This window comes from Microtus oregoni, unplaced genomic scaffold (assembly GCF_018167655.1).
Source record: "Microtus oregoni isolate MIOR12 unplaced genomic scaffold, Mior012 000080F_ref0000499, whole genome shotgun sequence".
In the NCBI taxonomy this organism is placed as follows: Eukaryota; Metazoa; Chordata; class Mammalia; order Rodentia; family Cricetidae; genus Microtus; species Microtus oregoni.
In genome coordinates, this window is record NW_024544538.1 from 4,488,979 (window position 1) to 4,512,017 (window position 23,039).

General features: G+C 38.3%; 1 protein-coding gene across 5 annotated transcripts in view; it reads right to left on the minus strand.

The window, feature by feature from the left end:
• Positions 1 to 23,039, minus strand: part of LOC121441694 (kelch-like protein 13) — a 198,742-nt gene that overhangs the window by 62,869 nt on the left and 112,834 nt on the right. For 2 of the 5 annotated variants that reach the window (XM_041642921.1, XM_041642920.1), the window contains one exon: positions 7,567 to 7,632. The exons of 2 other annotated variants lie outside the window; for them this stretch is intronic. In XM_041642921.1, the coding sequence (XP_041498855.1) occupies positions 7,567 to 7,632 (66 nt within the window). Of the gene's footprint in view, positions 1 to 7,566; positions 7,633 to 9,448; positions 9,565 to 23,039 lie in introns of those variants that run through there. One more of the 5 variants, XM_041642922.1, reaches the window with a different exon arrangement.

Below are 23,039 nucleotides of genomic sequence, written 5' to 3' on the forward strand. Positions count from 1 at the left end.
TTAAGGTATCTAGCAAAAAGGCCTCAGAAACGGCAAGGCAAGTTGTTAGAAAGTGAGAGAAGGGAAAGCACATGAAAAAACATGCACAGACAAGCATGGATAGAGACACATATACATGTACACATCCACCTTGGAATGCCTCATTCCAAAATGAGTTTCTAACAAATTTGCAAAATCTGAAGCACGTGCAGACATTTCAAAACATTAAACAAAAGTAGCAATATATTAGCTGTATGTAGTTAAGAGAAGTATATTTTAGAAAGGCGATTTGGAATTTTATGCTTATGACAATTCTACGAAGCAATGTGATTTCACCTTCTGAGAACAGTTACTCCCAGAATTGTACCAAACCAGTTCTTCTAGTAGTTATCTGCCCAGAAAGACACCTTAAGGTTGCCGAATCGAAAATAGGATGAGAGTTTTACAACTTTCTAAAGTATACAGTTGATGATCACTTTCTTATAAATCTCCTCGAGGTATCATTCTACTCTCAATAATCAACTGACAAAAAAAAAAAAAAAAACTTGGCAAACAGACACTGTTGTCTAATATCACTAAGTGCCAAGAAGCCAATCAAAATCAACTGTGACAATTTTCAATCTAGATTTCTGAGAGACTTGTGTTAAATAGAATTATTTTAATAGTTTTTCAAAGTGAGAAGAAACCAACTGAAACTGTTTCCTTACATCCCATTTTTACCATTCTTTAAGACTCTAAACCCACAACTTGTTAGATATAATGTGAGCATTTATTTACATTCAGTTCTAGGTTTTGGATTGAATAAGTTCCAATAAACTTTGTAACTGTCACACGCAAATAAGCATTATCCCAAGGACATAAGAAATGATTACTTTAAGTAGAAATATGGTCTGTGAATTATTGTCTATTTTAATCTACTAAACAACACCATTTCTCATATATCATTTGGAAATAAACTTCACTCAGGTAAAATTGCCCCATTACAAATTAGCATTATCAAAGTTTACTAGATTTCACTCTCTTAGCAGAGAGTCTAATAGCAAATATTGAGCGTAGTTATAATTGGCATAATATCCCAGAACCAAAAAATGCATCTATATAAAGGAAAGAAAATTATTAAATATGCTTTCAAAACATAATTTTAATAAGATTCAGCAAAGCACTATTTTAATACTGAGATTCGTAAATGTTCCTCAATCCTATCACAGAAAGACTTAATTTCATTTACAGAACACTTGAATGTTATTATATAGCACTGTATAAGACAGAAGGACAATGTATCTAAAGGATATTCCAAGTATTTTATGAACATTGATTACTTAAGTAACTATGAAATGTGCATCTCAAAGACAAAATAGCCAGAAGACAATGATGGTTCTTGGTCAAGGCCACAGAGAGAAAGAACATTCTTGGACAACTCCTACAACACAGAATTCTATGGCTTCAAAAGTAGGAAAAGATTTTTTTTTGTTCGTCTGTTTGCTTTTTCGAGACAGGGTTTCTCTGTGTAGCTTTGGCGCCCGTTCTGGAACTCACTCTGTAGACTAGGCTGGCCTGTGTTTGCCTCACGATTGCTGGAATTAAAAGCATGAACTACCACTGCCTGGGTGGAAAACATGATTTTTAGAACTGGTAGATTCCCTAGAAACTATCTTTTCCAGTATTCTCATCGCAGAGATTAAAAAATCAGAACTCAGAGAAGTTGATTAATCTAGTTTCATAGTGCTGAGTAGTAAAAATTGCTCTCAATCTCCTAGTCCAGGATTACTTCCGTAGTGTTCCTAAACTATTTTCATTCAGAATTTCCATTAGATTCATGCTTCTATTCGAAGTGAGCCACATCCTATAATGACCTCAGTATATTCCAAAGAAACAAGGACAGCTAAGAGATATTTAATCCTCCTATTGGATGTCCCTGGAGGACAGAAATGGGACGGAATCACCCAAAGGGAAAGGTATATTATATCCAGAACCACATCTGAAACTCTAAGTCTAGAACATGGAGAAAAACAGTCAGGTGGAAAATCACCTAAGCACAACTGAAGGCAGTCTTAGTATAGGACAACAGAGATGACATAGATAATCTTCTTGATTCTTATTCTTAGTATAAATATTCCTAATAACTTATAGACATTTTCTTACTGACTGCTACAGGCTGTCGTATGAGTCCATCAAATGAATTCACTGATACTTGGGTGTATAATTTTTCTATTTCTTGGTAGGCCTAAAAACACCTCTTTTCCTACCAATTTCTGTTTAACCTTGTGGAAGTTACAGCTAAAGACTGATAGCAGTAGACACTGTATACTAAGTTACATACTTCATTTATGTATGTAAATGTATGTAGATGGCAACCAAATCTGAAATCTGGCCAAGTAAGAAAAAAACACAACAATGTGAAAAACACATTTCTCTAGGGAAATAACGCTTCACATGTGTAGTTATATACATGTATGCAAGTATCTTTCACACAGTAAGATTATATGGACTTGTGTATCTTCTTAGTTTGTTTCCATAAACTTGAATACAAAATATGCAATATATTTCTTCATAGATAACTCACATATACAGCCTTGTTATAATCCATCTCAAATGTTGCTCACAGATTACTACATTGTAATAGTCTATTTTGAAAATTTCCCTAACAGAGCTACATAGATACATATGGTCTGACAACATATCTATAGAGATATGAACAATTACAGCTATGACCACTTCTGACATAGAACCACTGTCTTATGTTCATATTCATATGCAAGCACAGAAAAATCCATACTCCATGGTAGCGTAAGTAATATGAAGGGCAGGATTCTTTAATAGCTCCAGTGGCTGAGAGTAATATGTTATGCAGTGGTAGAACAGTAATGTAAACAGCTAGTAGACTAAAAACTGGAGAACGCGCCAGGCAGTGGTGGTGCACACCTTTAATCCCAGCTCTCGGGGGGCAGAGGCGGGCAGATCTCTGAGTTAGATGCCAATCTGGTCTTCACTGCAAGTTCCAGGACACCCAAGGCTACACAAAAAACTTGTCTTGAAAAAAAATAATGACACGCAACATATGGAACCGAAGATGAAAAAAGAAATTTGTTGGCAAGAGAGGCAATGGCTGGCAGGGGAATGGAAAGAACGTCCTGATTTTCACATAAAACGTTTATAGTTGGAAGTCCTACTTGACTGCTATCTACATATTTTTACTAATTAATTGCTAAAATGTATCAAAGAAGCCACAGGTTTAGGACAGGAGTAGGAGTGGGTGGACAAAGATACCCAGGGACTATATTAAGCAAAGAAGAAAGTTCCAGTTATTGAAGAACCAAAGGACCCAGAGATTCTGAATGTACTCACTCTGCTGCTAAAGCTAAAAATGATTAATGTTGAATGGTAAGTTCCGAAGTCCTTGCCTTCCCTGCTGCCTACCTTCTGGTAGTGTCTACATTATATCTTTCTTTTTTCTACCCTTCAGTCTTTTAAAGTATTCCCATCTGTTCAGAATTACTTTAATTCCAAACTAGAATGTCTGTATTTACTAGGGGCGAGTAGTAGTAGAAAGAAATGATGGAAGGAGGTCACTGAGGTGTGCACTGGAAAATATACCTTGGCACCAGTCTCTCCCCTGCTCTTAGACACTGTGATGTAAGCAGTGTCTATCAGATGCTCCCAGCACCGTGATAGTCTACCTTGCCTTCGACGTACAGGATTCAGCTGACCTTGAACTAAAACCTCTGAGATGAAACGGTTTGACTGAGGTATTTGCCACATTGATGAAAAGTTGACCAGCTCAGATACCATCTGGATAAAAGTAAGTACATGTTAAATAAAATCGTCCATGATATATACTTATGGAGCTAAAATAATCTATTGAAAAAGCTGTGTTGTCACCTTAAATAATAATCATTTATCTGGGTAAATACCTCTCAGCAACTTTCTAAAGATATCCTTAAATTACTTTGAGAGAAATAAGACATTAAGCTTCAACGCTTATCCAAAATCAAAACCATTTGAAAATGCGCAGCATGGCTCTGTGAGAGAACATTAGCATGTTCGAGCTAACGGGATTAATAATTAAATAATTAAAATAAAAATCCACAGTAAATGCACAGCATGGGGTAGGGTGTGACTCTGTGAGAGAACATTAGCATGCTCGAGCTAACGGGATTAATAATTAAAATAAAAATCCACAGTAAATTTGGACGAACAATTATGTCTCTGTTAAATAAAGTATTTGCACTTTTAACGTTGCAGGACTTTGTTTTTATTTTGGTAACTTTATATAGAAGCAGAACCAACCAAGTTAAATGGAGAAAATACAGCAATCCTTTATATTTGTACCATCTGGGTAAAAGTAAACTAATTCATAATAATGATTACTTATGACGGTTGGAAAATTTCAGTAATAAGCACACTGTATAGCAAACATAAAGAGTGCCAATCAAAGAAAGCCAACACTTCCTATATTCTATATTCGAAATAGCTAGTCATTTATAAACCTTTCAAACAGTAGATTTGCTTCAACATTCCAATTTTAATGAATGACCTACTATTACTCCTTTGGAAAATAAATACTTAAATGCAAAGATTCCCGTGAAAAAATTGCTGTTTTGGCTAAAACTGAGATTGGAAGATTACCTGATTATTTCATCTCTTCCTTTCCCTGTTTATTAATCCGGGGTTATAGTGCAACTACATTTTTGGGGTTGCCAGCAGGAAATCCTTTCCAAGTAAGCTGATTCCAATGAGTCATTAAAATTATAAAATACTATATTAAGCTGCAATAAAAGTGCTATGGTTTACTATTACTGTTTTCTAAATTTATTCATTAAAACTTTAAATTCCCTATACATATATCGACTGAAACTGCTACTGTCAAAAACTGAAAGTTCACTTGGCAGTGGTGGCGCATGCCTTTAATCCCAGACTCACCAGACAGAGGCAGCTGGGTCTTTGGGTTCAAGGCCTCCCCGGTCTATCAAGTTCCGGGTCAGCCATAGATACACAGAGAAACCAAAACAAAAAAAGAAAAGAAAAGTTCATTTGTGTATGGGGGGCATATGCCTCTCTAGTCCCAGACCTTGGGCATCGGAGACAGGAGGATTTGAGGCTAGCTGGGCTACAGAGGAACGAGACCAGGTCTCTAATAAATAAATAAATAAAGATTTAATTGTATTAAAAAAAGAGAAAAAAAAATCTTCAACAACAACTCCATCTCAAACCTGGACCCAACGACCCATTGCCATAACATGAATCCCAACATTTCCCATCATTTGCCTTCTATGGAAAGTCCTGAAGACTTAGTAACTTAGTCAAGATCTCTATTTTTGTGACTATTTCTAGAGTCTTCTCATTTTCTAATTTAGAATTCTTCTCTTTTGTGATTTTGAGCACTCCAAAACAGGTAAAGGATACCAAAAAAGTACTGAAATATGACAAATATATGGTGTTTGGTCTAAATTACAGGGGCAGGTTTAGACACTACAGAATTTATTTCTTGTCCTTTATCTCATGTTCTATTGCAATTTTGAGTAAAAATAGAACACATCCTCTAAGTTTACCCTACATTTAAGCTAAATGTAACCTAAATTTTGGTTTTCTACTTGCATGTATAAGATTGTCTATAGCCACTAATACATTCAGAACTACTTAGTATCTTCAAAGTACGTGCCTAAAATAATCGCTTACTCCCCACAGCATTCTGAAGCTATGGACAACTTCACGAAAGCACATTTTCCTATTGGCTAGTACTGGCTAGCAGTCACGATTCCTTCTTCAGTTTAATCTAAGTTAGATACTGCTGAACGTTTTTAGCAGTCATCCACTAAAGGGTTTGAGCAAGTTCCCACGAAATTGCAACATATTAAAACCAAATATTTGTGCTTGGAGGTTTCCAGAGATACATTTTTTCACGATTCAGATTTGTAAAGTATAAAAAAAAATTGTAAACAACAAAACTTGAAGAAGTAGCCAGACTGAGCTTAAACTGCTCCTGCAGAAGATAGGGAAAACATTAGCAAATTTATTTAAGACCATGCATTCATGTCAACTAAATGCATCTTTCTACCATGGCCTCTTTAACATATTAGTCACTGTACATAGTGTCATATAAAGGCTTTATAAATCACAAATATCAAAATCAATAATTTACTGTTTAGTCAAACCCCCCTTGAGAGAATCAGCATGATGAATTGGTTGTCATGAGTAAGCATGGAAAACTTTGCTAATGTTTCAAATACACAGAAGAGCACACGTGACCAGACTGCATGGTGCTCTCGGTCTCACCCGACACATCCAAAGGAGGAGGGATACAGGGATGTTGTGAAGCTCTGACCACACAGCAGTCTGGACAGCCTACTTTTTCGGACGTTCTTTAAAAATATTTTCAAATTAAAAATCTGGCAAAATTTAGCTATTAAAATACCAAAACTCAAAATAATTAAAATACCAAAACTTATTTTTCATGTCTTAGTGATATTTTCCTCTGCCTTTTACCTTCCTTAAGTTTAAAACAGAGACACAAGCCTTTCTAAAATACCTCAGCCTTCAAAAGTCACAAAAGCCACGGTGATCCACCTCAGGCATAGACACAGAAATGTGCACAAACGCTGCCTTTCATTCCTCACCCCTGTCTGCCCCTCGTCCCAACTGGCTTAGCTGATATGCTTTGACATAAAGCATAGATTCTGCTGAGAGAAAGATATTCTTCCCTTGGCTCTTCAAGAGTCAATAGCGAGGCACAGCAAACTTTTATACCTTTAAGGCAAACGCTCTCAAACATTAGTGTTTGAAGAATCACCTGGGGTGAATAAAATGTCAAAGTCTGGGGGCGGGGACTCATACTTTGCATTTTAAACAAGTACTCAGACATATTATCACACCAGGTCTAATAGGCTTGGGGAAAGGCTGCCTTAAAATCAAGGTAACCTACCCCTGCCCAAGATACGCAAGCCACAGTAATGTTCAGGTTCCTCTCCATCAATGGACCGACCCCCTTAGCACATTACATTGGCTGCTCACCACTGCCAAACCAGTATCCACAGCCCTTATCATGCCCTCCCACATTCAAAAGCGTCTCAGGTCAGGGAGAGTCTGAGAGCAAGATGCCCAGATGACAGAGGCAGACAGACAGAGGCACAGTGGCAAAAAGTGTGAAGTACAGGAACGAGAAAACAGTGGGAGTCAGGCTGATTATGCAATCCGGTTTCAAAGTTAGCCACTGGTTTTAAACTTTGTCCATTAGCAAAATTGGACAGAACAAGAGACCCGTGGACTGGCTGCAGCTCTGACACTAATTAGCTTAATGACCTCAAGTGCTATTTTTCACTTCTGTAAATTAGAGGAAAATGCTGCTTCCCTTGGTTATCCCACAGCAATAATAAGAAAGCCAAATGAACTTAGCTTTGTGAACTGAAACTGCAAAATACAAAACAACACAACAATGCAAATATTATTAACACAGTTCTTAATCAACACACCCTAGACATCAATGGAAGATTAATTGATAACTGAATGTCTTCAAATACCTCAGGGTCTCTTATTAAATAAATTCTTATCAGAAAAAAACAGGTACAGAAAAATGTAGACCCTTAGACATACCCTGAAGTTGATTTTTTGAATAAATCCTTGAAATCGGCTTGTTTTAAAGACAATTGCCTCCGTCTCCTGAAAGTGGAGTGCAAAAAAAAAAAAAAATCTGGTTAATTGTGACTTTATTGTATCTGGTTCAAAATTTTCAATGCACAACCTGAAAATATTTAATGTAATTTAATAGGCCATATTTGTAAAATCTAAACACTTAAGGCCATACAGAACAGTTTGCCACAATATAAATTAGTTTTACAAAATGTAACAGAAAGTCATAAGATTCAATTTGTTCTTAGAAGCTTTCTTAATATTTCAGAAACTATAAAATTCAGATTGGCATTAAGTACTACATTGGTTTGCAGCTGATCTATAAGGCCAAGCTAATCAAATTAGCATAGAAGGAAACGGTTTTTTTTTCCCAGTAGATAAACTTCAGCCTTTGGAATGATTTGTCAGTTTTTTAGCTTTTTACACTTAAAGGTCAGCTCTTTTCTGATACACTGCTTTGTCATGAAGACCAGAAAGCAAATGACAGACATTTTAATCATTCAGAGAACAAATGGCTCATGTTCTTCTAGGTTAATTTACTACCTTTTTTCTTATTTCCATACTGCCTATAATTAATAAAAACAGCTAAATAGATGTACAATCCCCTGTACAGTAAATTTCGGGGATTTTTTCTGTGAAGTTTTCTAATATAGCCAGCTCCTTCGGAATACATACACGCACGCACACACACGCACACACACACAAACACACACACATACACACACACACACTCACACACACACACACACACACACACACACACACACACACACACACACACACGCATACATCTCAACTTTGGACAGACATTCTTCTGGTACTGCCTCCGGAATGCAGTTTTAAAAATAGAGACCACTACCAGAAACACTGCAGTATATGCTGCTGACAGTCAAATATCCTTAAAAAGATGACAATTTGCTGGCAGATGTTTGAGGCACTCCAACACAATGCATAATTTATTTGCATTTATTTCATTGATGTTGCTATCAGCTTATACAAAACAAACATTAGCCTTCCCTAATATTTTCCTCAAAATAAGCCATCTCGGAACTTTTTTTCTGGATCATTTCACAAGCATTAGTGCATTATTAAAGTCATAACTAGATTAAAGTCTAGAGAATCTTTAGAAAGACCATGACAAAGACATTATCCAAATATCCTCTTAAGTCAAAGGGCTCTCTACAAAAAATGACGCTGTCGAGAATTTTATTTCTTTGTGAAAATGATATATTAAAGACAGTGTCTCTTTAATGGAAATACTATTTCAAAGCTTACTTTAAAAATGCTATACACAAAAATATTATGGTTAAATAAGAAAAAGGTATAATAGGTTAAATTCACATTTGTCATTACTTCTTATTAAGCCTTGCCAAGCAAATGCCAATTCTATTACTCCTATGTATATAATATACTAAAATATCTTTAAATACAGGTTATTTTATATTCTTATTAATATTATTCCTTTTCTTTGTGTATATAAGAACAATCTGGTGTGCCACCTTCTGGTGACTAAGTGAAATTATCTATCTCTACACAAGTCCCTATTCTTTATTTTAACTTTTAAAAATACGTATTTCTCAACCTGCATTACATTTATGCTATATAAATAAATCCATTCCAAAGTCTGAAGTAAAATAAAAATTCCTTAGAGGTTTTGTAAAAGGAAATCAAGCTTTACACACGCACCCTATGATTGTTACATGGTTACCAATATGTCTCCTGAATTCTACAATACATATAAAATTGATTTTTATATACCGTTACACAGCCACATCTCAAAATAACAGGCATGCCATTTTAATGAATAAGTAAGAGTAGTAAATAAAGGAAAAGAAAGGTTTCTTACCAGTAAGCCCATTTTTCTCTTAAGGTTTGAACTCTCATCATTTGTCATGTTCTTGTGGATCCCTCTCTCATCAAATTCTCTGGAGTTTTAAAGTTAAGAGCTGTGATGCACAGCTAGGCTCTGCTACTACACAGTAGCGCACCCTAGTGCCTCTGCCTGGTATAACACTTCAGCTGTGGCTCCCAGAAACAGAAACAAGCCTTGCAAATACAAAAGTCCATGTCCCGCACATCTTGCCTTGATAAAAAAAATTAGTCAGTGCAGTTGAACTACTTATATTTCACATCTAATCTCCTGATCAGAAATGAAAATGGGAACTGAGTGAATCCAGAGCTTAGGAAGCTGAAGAGGAAGAAAACGCTCCTCTCCCAGTAGAGGCAGAGTGAGATGATGCATCAGGAGCTCTGCCTCAGACAAAACATGTTTACCTCAAAATAAGCTTATTTTTGCCAGGATCAGGGTTCATTATTTGTAATATGGTCTTAAATCTTTATTATCTTTCACACTTTCCTATATACCACAGATAGTATTAAATCTTAGCCAGTCATTAAATATTGTATTTTTTCTCTTACATCAATTTTCCAGGAATCTACCTCCTATTGGTTTGTCTAAACAAACAAGCTACTTCAAAAGAAACGACTGTAACTGTTCTCCCCGCATCTCCCATTTTAATGCTTTAATCATAGTATTTCTAGATCACTCTTTTGAATAAAGCTACATGCGATAAAATTTTAGTATTCAGTGAGTACTCAAAATTCATTTACTCTTGGAATTACCTGTGTTATATACTATGTGTACTGATACTGATAGACAAGTGAACCAGAGAGACAGCTTTTTTAATCTCAAGAAGCTCCTGCCTGAGGGGGGAATGAGGCAGAAAAACATGGTGAAGAAGCTTTCGTGGCACAGAACCAGGGTGCCAGAGCAGAGGAAGAATGAAAACCGTGCTGCAACTGACTCACAGCTGGCGGTGGCTGAGTGGCTGCAAAGAAAGTGGCAGTGTTGAGGGACGTGCATTTTAAGGCATACAAAGGACCACAGAGCAGAAGACAATGCATGACAGTGAAAAGATCTGCATTGTATCCTTTGTGTTATGAGAAACCATTTGTTGAGTGAGTGGATGGATCAACAGCAGAATTAACCAGGCAGTAAGTGCAGCAAGGATCCACTCCACAGTGGCTGGCTGGCTCTTTCAGCTCACGGCTGTAGCAGCCCAGAAACAGCAGGCTGTCGTTCCCCCCGTCATAACCAGTTTTCTTTGTTCTTTCTTGCTTTTGCTCCACAGGTCCTCCTGGCATGCATTTTTACCCCCTCCACCTCCTTTTCTGAGAGAAACCCACCCTTGTAGATTTACCCTAAATTGTACTCTTTTCTGTAATATCGTCCAATTTTTCTTAAGAGGGGCTTGCGTTATTCTAATGTTTAGCATGCGATACATAAGAAATCACTTTGATCCTATGCTCATTACATGAAACAGAATTGAACAAAAGGGTGACAATAAGGGCAGAAGGCAGAGAATGGGGCCGCATGAGCTCAAGAAACCCACTTTTCCAGATTTCAAAGTACATAGCTCTTCTAATAACTTCCTAAACCATGCTCAAACCTCCAAGGAGAATATAAAAATGGTGGGGAGATGAGCCCTGTTAGACAGGAGCTTCACTTTATTGCTAGGTATGTCGTACCTCTAGTTCCAAAATTACAGAGGACAGATGAAAGATGCCAACAGAATAGCTGAAAGATGGACAAGTGACCTTTAGAAAACAGCTGTTAAGTTGGGGGAAACTGTGACTATCTTTTATCACGAGCAGTAAAGCAAAAGTATTCACCTTGAAGGCGTTCAATAAACTAAAGGAATTCATGAGGAGCACAGAAAGAGATGGGAAACAGGGTGAATTATTTGATCCTGCTTCAATATCTTCAGGAACAGGCTGTTAAAGGAGAATACCTGCGTGTAAGAAGAGAGCTGTAGTTTTTAAAGGGTTAACTGTTTTGCTGGGAGATTAATATAGAAAGAGGTGTCCTTAAGCTTGTGAATATCAGTATTTTCACTCTATGGAATCACATCTCATTATGCCCAATGTCGAATACTCAGTAAGTATTCGAGCTTTGTTTCACCCTGTTTATCTTAAGATTTATTCAAGGATACAAAAGCCATGATGTTTTCATTTATGTCAATAATGAAAGTCTTTTCATCATAATCATTGCTTTTATGTTCAAATGAATGAAGAGGAAGAGGCTAATAATTTCAAAACTTAGCTAATAATTGAAAGTGTATGCTCTCTGACTTAAGATTTCCAAGATAAGAGTTGTCTACATACCCTTTTCTTTCATTGAGAGCTTTATACTAATTTTTAAGAAAATAATTAAATACAGAGGAAAATACAGAGGGTATGTAACTTTGGAAATGTGCCACATCTTCTCAAATAATCTTCAGGAAGGATTAGTAGTTAGGAGGACATAAAAACTGCTTCATTTGTCTCCAGAATAATGTTTTAAAACTGCACATTAATGATATCAGGGACTGAAAACAAAGTAAGTCAGACCATTCACCCGTTTAGTATAACAGACAACAGAGTAACTATTCTAGTATTTTCTTTAGACCAGACAGGAAAGACAGATCAAGTTTACATTATCATTTCATTAGAATAGATATTTTACTGAAATTATTCTAGCTAGATAATTTCAAGGTTGTAAAGGGAATGGGGGAGAGGCGTGATTACAAAAAACTACCAATGAAAGTCCATTAATAAGTATCGGATATCTGTGATTAGTTGTAACAAGTGTCTACTAGGCTTACGATAATTCACTCCAATTTCACATTAAATATCATCTTCTTATCACCTTCATGACAGCTTTCTGGCTGCTGCGATGTAAGATCGCTCAGAACATGGTTGAAGGGAGGTTGTTTATAGAGCTTTCTGTCCTTAAGTCTATGTATGGCATATTTGGAAAATCATTGGTATAAAGAAGGGTTAGTCTAGGAGCTGACAGCCGACAACCAGGGAGCCTGCACTTAGGTTCTGACTGATCTAGGTCCTCTGTGCCCATATTACAGTTGTGTAGCTTGGTCTTTTTGTAGGACTCCTAATAGTGGGAATAGGAGCTGTCCCTGACTCTTTTACTGGCTTTTTGGAACCCTATTAATGTTTTATATTAAAAGAAATTATTCATATTCCTATAGCTCTCAAGTTCATACTACAGGAGAATTACCAGATTTCAGTAGTATTGGCATTCAATACTATGGAGCAAAGGAAAGGGAATGGCAAAGAAGGCTTTTACTGCTACTGATAACTTGTCTGTGGATTAGGAGAGAAATGGGAAAGAAAGCAAAGACTAGGGTTTCGTAGCATTCCAATCCTACAGAACAAAATCTGAAGTGTCTTAGATATCCTTAGAATAGGTCACAACTCAGGGCAGTAGGGATGGCTCAGTGGTTAGGAGTAATGGCTGTTCTTGCAGAGAACCAGGTTCAGTTTCCTGACCAAACCTGGTGACTCACAACTATCTGTAACTTCAGTTCTGGAGGGAGAGATGCTCTCTTCTCGCCTCCATCATTAAACAGGGACATGCATGCTGCACATACATTAAGGTGAAACATTCCTATGCGTTGGATAGGTCAATGAATCTCTTCGTTAAAAAAAAATCGTATAGATCCTGCAATCTTTTCTCCCCTTCTTCTAAAGAATTTCCAAAACTCTGCCTAATGTTTGGCTGTGGGTCTGCATCTGTTTCCACCAGTTGGTCTCTCAATCTGGTCAAATGTGATGGCCAGGGGTCAAGGACACCACAGGAAAACTCACAGAATCAACTAACATGGGCTCATAGGGGCTCCCAGAGGCTGAACTGACAACCAGGGAGCCTGCACAGGACTGACCTAGGTCTGCTGTATATACATCACAGTTGTGTATTTTGGTCTTCTTGTGGGACCCCTAACAATGGGAGCAAGGGCTGTCTCTGACTCTTTCATTGGCTTTTGGGACTTTACTTCTCATACTCGGTCACCTTGCACACCCTTAATACATGGGGAGGTGCTTAGTCTCACTGCAACTTGATATGCCAAGGCTGGCTGATCATGAGAGACCTGCCTTTCTTAAACAGACGTAGAAGAGGAGTAGATTGGGGTGGGACGGAAACAAAGGAGGACAGGAGGGATGAATTGGGAGGAGAGGAGGGAGGGAAAACTGTGGCTGAAATGTAAAATAAATCTATTAAAAAATAGCAAGGAACAAAATTCATAGCATATAACTGACTACACAGCAATACAACAGATGGAAATTAACACTACTTAACCAATATTAATTATTCAAAGTTGACCATAAATATACATATTTTACTAACATAAAGAACCTAAAAGGGGTTAGAATATATGTGCTAGGATATTGGTTAAGTTTAATTTTTTTTTTAATTTATTTATTTATTAAGGATTTCTGCCTCGTCCCCACAACCGCTTCCCATTTCCCTCCCCCTCCCCCGATCAAGTCCCCCCCCCTCATCTGCTCGAAGAGCAATCAGGGTTCCCTGACCTGTGGGAAGCCCAAGGACTGCCCACCTCTATCCAGGTCTCGTAAGGTGAGCATTCAAACTGCCTAGGCTCCCACAAAGCCAGTACGTGCAGTAGGATCAAAAACCCACTGCAATTGTTCTTGAATTCTCAGTATTCCTCATTGTCCGCTATGTTCAGCTAGTCCGGATTTATCCCATGCTTTTTCAGACCTAGGCCAGCTGGCCTTGGTGAGATCCCAATAGAGCATCCCCATTGTCTTAGTGTGTGGGTGCACCCCTCGTGGTCCTGAGTTCCTTGCTCGTGCTCCTTCTCCTTCTGCTCCTGATTTGGACCTTGAGATTTCTGTCCGGTGCTCCCGTGTGGGTCTCTGTCTCTGTCTCCTTTCATCGCCTGATGAAGGTTAACATTCCAGAGGATGCCTATGTGTTTGTCTTTGGATTCACCTTATTTAGCTTCTCTAGGAACATGAATTATAGGCTCAATGTCCTTTATTTATGGCTAGAAACCAAATATGAGTGAGTACATCCCATGTTCCTCTTTTTGGGTCTGGCTTACCTCACTCAGAATAGTGTTTTCTATTTCCATCCATTTGCATGCAAAATTCAAGAAGTCCTTGTTTTTTACTGCTGAGTAATACTCTAATATGTATATATTCCATACTTTCTTCATCCATTCTTCCATTGAAGGGCATCTAGGTTGTTTCCAGGTTCTGGCTATTACAAACAATGCTGCCATGAACATAGTTGAGCATATACTTTTGTTGTATGATAGGGCCTCTCTTGGGTATATTCCCAAGAGTGGTATTGCTGGATCCAGGGGTAGGTTGATCCCGAATTTCCTGAGAAACCGAAACACTGCTTTCCAGAGTGGTTGCACAAGTTTGCATTCCCACCAGCAATGGGTGAGTGTACCCCTTTCTCCACAACCTCTCCAGCAAAGGCTATCATTGGTGTTTTTTATTTTAGCCATTCTGACAGGTGTAAGGTGGTATCTTAAAGTTGTCTTGATTTGCATTTCCCTGATCGCTAAGGAAGTTGAGCATGACCTTAAGTGTCTTTTGGCCATTTGAAGTTCTTCTGTTGAGAATTCTCTGTTCAGCTCAGTGCCCCATTTTATAATTGGGTTGATTAGCCTTTTACGGTCTAGTTTCTTGAGTTCTTTATATATTTTGGAGATCAAACCTTTGTCAGTTGCAGGGTTGGTGAAGATCTTCTCCCAGTCAGTGGGTTGTCTTTTTGTCTTAGTGACAGTGTCCTTTGCTTTACAGAAGCTTCTCAGCCTCAGGAAGTCCCATTTATTCAATGATGCCCTTAGTGTCTGTGCTGCTGGGGTTATACATAGGAAGTGGTCTCCTGTGCCCATGTGCTGTAGAGTACTTCCCACTTTCTCTTCTATCAGGTTCAGTGTGTTCGGACTGATATTGAGGTCTTTAATCCATTTGGATTTGAGTTTTGTGCATGGTGATAGATATGGATCAATTTTCATTCTTCTACAGATTGACATCCAGTTTTGCCAGCACCATTTGTTGAAGATGCTTTCTTTTTTCCATTGTATACTTTTAGCTCCTTTATCGAAGATCAGGTGTTCATAGGTTTGTGGGTTAATGTCAGGGTCTTCTATTCGATTCCATTGGTCGACTTCTCTGTTTTTATGCCAATACCAAGCTGTTTTCAATACTGTAGCTCTGTAATAGAGTTTGAAGTCAGGGATGGTAATGCCTCCAGACAAACCTTTATTGTATAAAATTGTTTTGGCTATCCTGGGTTTTTTGTTTTTCCATATAAAGTTGATTATTGTCTTCTCCAGATCTGTGAAGAATTTTGATGGGATTTTGATGGGGATTGCATTGAATCTATAGATTGCTTTTGGTAGAATTGCCATTTTTACTATGTTGGTCCTCCCAATCCAAGAGCAAGGGAGGTCTTTCCATTTTCTGGTGTCTTCTTCAATTTCTTTCTTCAAAGACTTATAGTTCTTGTCAAGTAGATCTTTCACTTCCTTGGTCAGGGTTACCCCAAGGTATTTTATGCTATTTGTGGCTATCGTGAAAGGTGATGCTTCTCTGATTTCCCTCTCTGCTTCCTTATCCTTGGTGTATAGGAAGGCAACTGATTTTTTGGAGTTGATCTTGTATCCTGCCACGTTACTAAAGCTGTTTATCAGCTGTAGGAGTTCTTTGGTAGAATTTTTGGGGTCGCTTATGTACACTATCATATCATCTGCAAATAACGAAAGCTTAACTTCTTCCTTTCCAATACGAATCCCCTTGATCTCCTTATGTTGTCTTATTGCTATTGCTAGAATTTCAAGCACTATATTGAAGAGGTATGGCGAGAGTGGACATCCTTGTCGTGTTCCTGATTTTAGTGGGATGGCTTTGAGTTTTTCTCCGTTTAATTTAATGTTAGCTGTTGGCTTGCTGTAAATAGCTTTTATTATATTTAGGTAGGACCCTTGTATCCCTATTCTCTCCAAGACCTTTATCATAAAGGGGTGTTGAATTTTGTCGAATGCTTTTTCCGTATCTAGTGAAATGATCATATGGTTTTTTTCTTTCAGTTTATTTATATGGTGGATTACATTGATAGATTTGCGTATGTTGAACCAGCCCTGCATCTCTGGGATGAAGCCTACTTGATCATAATGAATAATTTTTCTTATGTGTTCTTGGATTCGGTTTGCCAGTATTTTATTGAAGATTTTTGCGTCGATGTTCATGAGTGAGATCGGTCTGTAATTCTCTTTCTTGGTTGGGTCTTTTTGTGGTTTTGGTATCAGGGTAACTGTAGCTTCATAAAAGGACTTTGGCAATGACTCTTCTGATTCTATATTGTGAAATACCTTAAGGAGTATAGGTATTAATTCTTCTTGGAAGTTCTGGTAGAATTCTGCATTGAAACCATCTGGTCCTGGGCTTTTTTTCGAAGGGAGATTTTTGATAACCATTTCTAATTCTTCGCGAGAAACCGGTCTATTTAGATCATTCACCTGGTCTTGGTTTAGCTTTGGTATATGATACTTATTTAAAAAAATGTCCATTTCTTTTGTATTTTCCAGTCTTGTGGCATACAGGCTTTTGTAGTAAGATCTAATGATTCTCTGAATTTCCTCTGTGTCTGTGGTTATGTCCCCCTTTTCATTTCTGATCTTATTTATTTGCGTGTTCTCTCTCTGTCGTTTAATTAGTTTGGATAGGGGTTTGTCGATCTTGTTGATTTTCTCCAAGAACCAGCTTTTTGTTTCATTGATTCTTTGGACTGTTTTCTGTGTTTCTATTTTGTTGATTTCAGCCCTCAGTTTTATTATTTCCAGTCTTCTACTTCTCCTGGGCGCGTCTGCTTCTTTTTTTTCTAGAGCTTTCAGGTGTGTTTTAAGTCCCCAATGTATGCATTCTCCGTTTTCTTTAAGTGGGCACTTAGTGCTATGAACTTTCCTCTTAGCACTGCTTTCATTGTGTCCCATAGGTTTGAGTATGTTGTCCCTTTATTTTCATTAAATTCAAGGAAGACTTTAATTTCTTTCTTGATTTCTTCCTTGACCCAGGTGTGGTTCAGTAGTTGACTGTTCAGTTTCCATGAGTTTGTCGGTTTTTTGGGGGCAGCGTGGTTGTTGCCTTCTAACTTTAATCCGTGATGATCTGATAAGACACAGGTGGACACTGATATTTTTTTGTATCTGTGGAGGTTTCCTTTGTTTCCGAGTATGTGGTCAATTTTTGAGAAGGTTCCATGAGCTGCAGAGAAGAAGGTATATTCTTTCCTATTTGGGTGGAATGTTCTATAGATGTCTGTTAAGTCCATTTGCTTCATTGCCTCCAATAATTCTCTTAATTCTCTATTAGGTTTCTGTCTGATTGACCTGTCCCTTGGAGAGAGAGGTGTGTTGAAGTCTCCTACTACTAGTGTGTGTGGTTTGATGTCTGCCTTGAGTTCTAGTAATATTTCTTTTACATAAGTAGGTGCTTTTATATTGGGGGCGTATATATTCAGGATTTAGACATCCTCCTGATGAATTGTTCCTGTTATGAGTATAAAGTGACCGTCTCGGTCTCTTCTGATTGATTTTAGTTTGAAGTCAGTTTTGTTAGAGATTAGTATGGCCACACCTGCTTTTTTCTTAGGACCATTTGCTTGAAACACCTTTTCCCAACCCTTTACTCTGAGTAGGTGCCTGTCTTTGTGGTTGAGATGTGTTTCTTGCAAACAGCAGAATGTTGGATCCTGTTTTCGTATCCAATCTTTTAGCCTGTGCCTTTTTATAGGTGAATTGAGCCCATTAATATTAAGTGATATTAATGACCAGTGGTTGTTTACTCCGGTTATTCTTATTGCTTTTGGTAGTAGAGATTGTGTGTCTCCTTTCTTTGAGATGTGCTCGTGAAGGGTCATTAGATGCCTGGGTTATTGTAGGCAGTGTTGGCAGTGTTGGATTCCTTGGGTTGCGATTTTCCTTCTATTACTTTCTGTAGGGCTGGATTTGTGGCTACGTATTGTTTAAATTTGTTCTTATCCTGGAATGTCTTGTTTTCTCCGTTGATAGTGAACGATAGCTTGGCTGGGTATAGTAGTTTGGGTTTGCATCCATGGTCTCTTAGCTTCTGAAGAACCTCTATCCAGGACCTTCTGGCTTTCATAGTTTCCATCGAGAAGTCAGGTGTAAGTCTGATCGGTTTACCTTTATAAGTTACTTGCCCTTTTTCTTTTGCAGCTCTTAATATTCTTTCCTTAAGCTGTATATTTTGTGTTTTGATTATTATATGGCGAGGAGATGTTTTTCTTTGATCCAGTCTGTTTGGTGTTCTGTATGCTTCTTGAATATTTAAATGAATATCTTTCTTTAAGTTGGGAAAGTTTTCTTCCATAATTTTGTTGAAAATATTTTCTGAGCCTTTGAGCTGTGACTCTTCTCCTTCTTCTATTCCTATTATTCTTAGGTTTGGTTTTTTTATTGTGTCCCATAGTTCCTGAATGTTTTGTGTTGAGAATTTGTTGGCTTTGCTGTTTTCTTTGATCTGTTCATTTATTTTCTCTATGGTGTCCTCAGCATCTGAGAGTCTTTCTTCTAGCTCTTGTATTCTATTGATTATGCTTGTTTCTGTAGACTCTGCTCGCTGGCCTAGATTTTCCATATCCAGCTGGTCCTCAGTTTGTATTTTCTTCTTTGCCTTCATTTCAGTTTTCAATTCTTGAACTGTTTCCATTACCTGTTTGATGGTTTTTTCTTGGTTTCCCCGGGTATCATGTACGTATTTACTCATTTCTTCAAACTTTTTGTTATACTTCTCATCCCTTTCTATAAGGGCATTTTTTACATGTTGTTTAAGGGACTCTATTATCTTCATAAAGTCGATTTTTCCCACTTCTTCTGTGTTAGGTTGTTCAAATACTTCTGTTGTAAGATCATTGGGTTCTGATGTTTTCATGTTGTTTTTCGGATTATTGGGTGAGTTCTTGCCTTGGCGCCTGCCCATCTCCTCCTATTGATCCTATCCAATGGATCCTTTAGAAACCTGATCAGGTTTCCCTGCTGGCCAAGGGCTCCGCTTACAAAATGCCCTCACTCTCTTTCGTGGTTCCTGCTGCAGGCCAAGAACCCTCTCACCCCTCCGAAGGATCTTCAGGACAGGACCAGGCTCCCCTTGTGCCAGTGACCTGGCCAACCAAAGGCCTACCTCTTTGATTCAATTGTAGTAGGGCGATCTGCTCTCCTTATTGCATGCCTGTCCCAGCCGCTTGGGTCTGGCCGCCGCTCTGCCGTGCTGCCGCCGCTGCGCCTCTGTGCGTCTGGCGCCGCAGCCGCTGCGCCTCTGTGCGCCGCTGCCGCTGCGCCTCTGTGCCTAATTTTTTATCATTCTATTTTATTTTATTTGTATTTTATGTCTGAGTGTTCTGCACATATACCTGCAGGCCAGAAGAGGGCATCAGATCCCATTATAGACAGCTGTGAGCCACCATGTGGGTGCTGAGAATTGAACTCAGATCCTCTGGAAGAGCAGCCAGTGCTCTTAACTGCTGAGCCATCTCTCCAGCCCCGTTATCATTTTAATTTGAAAAATACAAATAAACTAACTGAACTCCCCAAACACAAGCTCAAACCTTTTAGATTAATAAACAAAAACATCCCCATCTGTCAATTACTTGTGGATCTGATTTTCCTAGCTAGATACTAAGTAAGATATTTACTTGTGTTAAGTACCAGCTTAATCTCAACCAGAAAAAATTCTAGTATTTTATTATACTTCTTAATTCTTAAGTATCTCATTTTCATTTTCATGTTAACCTGGTCCTCAAGAAGGCAATGTTCTCATCATTCTACCAGTGAGAAAACAACATCGTTAAATGATGCACTTGGTAACAGCTGCTGAGATAAACGGAAAACAAGAATCAGGCCTCTGACATCTAATTCAGTGTTTATGAGGGGCACACACACATGCACACACGTGGGTACACACACAGTGTTGTTTATTTTAAGGAAAACTGCAAACTACAAATACTAAGCACACTATCCTCCCTAAGTTTTCACATAGTGATGGGGAGGAATAGAGAGTAACTCGTGAAAGTTTCACTATACCAAAACATACAAATAAACAAACAAAAGTTGCAGAAGTGTTGATCTATACCTGTGCCAGAAATATCTTCCCAATGTCAATTTGAGGTTTCCTTTTACCTATAAATCAGCAATTTTTTGTCATACATTTTAAACATCCCATATTTTATTGTGCCCAACTACTTTCATAGATGATTCCATTTGGAATTCCGTGCTCCCTGTCAACCAAAGAAACGTCTAGCCATGCTTAAGTATTCATGAATACCCCTTTCATGAAACCCTCCCACAATTCCTTACCAGGTGCCGGGTTCTAGTTTCCTGAGGAATATATCTCCTATCTCTTTGTATTATAGCTGCTTGTTTCTTTTCCCTCCCCATCTTTCTACACACACACACACCAAATCCTACTCATATAAGGTTAGATTTTATGTTTTTATAATCCCTAAATCAGTGCCTCACAAATATCAACTTGATAAAAAAAGATAAATTTTGTAAAACTCATGTCAGCAGAGGTAGGTTCTTCTTTTCTTTCTAATCCTAATTTTTGATAGTTAAATAAGAAATCATTAAAGGAGTTTTATCCTCCCCAAAGTAAAATATGAGTCACAAGCCGCAAACAAAAGACTGTAGTAACAAGCAGCACACTGAAAGTGCTTCTGTTCGATGCTTGCATGATAGACCCTGTGACTGGCAGCATGCTCGGCATAGCAGATAAATAACCGTGGAAGAGATGGATGTGGGGGTGACTCACTAAATGACTAATGAACTGTATTGAGAAAAGGAAATGCTTAGCTAGAATAAAAACAGTGCTCATTGTCAATTTTCTAAGTAAAGGCAAAATTGGTAAAGCTGAGAGAGTGAAGAAATGTGTTTCACAGGCTTGTCACCAGCTAATCTAGTGAATGCTGAAAAAATGAAGGCACACCTTCTAAAGCTAGTCATTTCCACAGACTAGTAATTAAAAATGATAGAAGTCTATTCTGTGGATTGCTAGATTCTATTAAATTCTTATTTCCACCAGTGTTGATGAAAGAACACATTCTGAAACCCAATATTGGCAATCAATGCTTCACTAGATGGAGCAAAAATATTAAACAGTAGGTTCAATCAAGCAAGCTGCTGCACATTGCCAATACCCAGTAACACAAACGGTATGGAGGGCAGTCGAAAGGAAACTATACAAGCAAACGGGAGGCTGGGAGGAGGAAGGAGACTAGCAGAACGATGGGAAGGAGTCAAGCAGTGGGGGGATGGAGGATACAGTCAAAGCATATCATATACTCAAAGGAATCTGTCTTAATGCAACCCAGCAGCATGCACAATTGATACATCCCAATGAACAAAACACGATTAAGGAGAGAACTGAAACCCAGGAGGGCATAATGCTAACATGACCTCAACTTTCAAAATAAAGGAATACAGAATTTTGATTAAAGAGCTAAGAAACCTTATCCAATTAGAAGCTTATTTAGGTTTACGAATGAATCTCTGTTCTTTAGCTCCACATTTCCTTGTCTCTTCTTTCACGCAGACTGGCAGGGAACAAATATCAAGGACATCAACACAGGGAACAATATAAAAATAAAATACAACTGGATTTCCCAAGAGAAAGAGCCTATTTGCAAACCGGATTACCATGGAGTACGGGCAGTGAGGGCGGAAGCTGTAGGAGCTATGTGGGCTAACTGAAGCGGATCATTAGCCACTATCTCCAGGGTGTCTTGGGAAACGGCTGGGAGGCCTGTTGGCTTTCATCAAGAAGAAGAAAAAAATGTGGTCTTATAATGTGATCTTTGGATTTTGCTAACATTGGACTCAAATTTGAGAACAGCAATTTAGCATGCAAGGCCTTCGAGCCTGGTTGAGAGTATAAGAAGCATAAAGGCTATTAGGAATCCGAGCCTAAAGAAAGGGCAGACCGGGAGCCACAAAGAACAATCAGCCAGCCAGGAATGCATACACTACCAATTAAAGGAAGAAGGTCCTGGACAATGAAATACAGAAGCCAAGATGTGACCCTGCACTAACAAATCACAAGCCAAGGCTGAGCTTAAACACCCTACCGCTTGTAATCTTCAGGAGCCTCTTTTCCTTTTTAATTTTATTTAAATAACTTTTTTCATTTATTTTACATACCAACCAGCTTCCCCTCCCCATTCACTCTCCTTCCATCTCCATTCAGAAAGGGACAGGCCTACCATGGCCTTGCACAAGCATGCCACATCAAGTTGAGGCAAAACTGAGTTCCTCCCCTTACCTTGAGGCAGGGTCGGGTAATCCAGCATGGGGAACAGGTTACCAAGAGCCAGCTAAGTGCCAGGGAGAGGTCCTGGTCCCACTGTTAGAAGTCTTCCTAAGAGACCAAGCTACATGATTGTAGGAGCCTCTTTTTCAATGCAATTCTATTTCCCAGTACAACTACTTAACAGCACCACCTTGCCCAGAAATGCCATGTAGCCATGAAGAAAAAAATGACACAACCTGATGCATATAACAAGCCTGTGCATGAGAATATACAAGACCAATGTAAGGGGGGAGGCC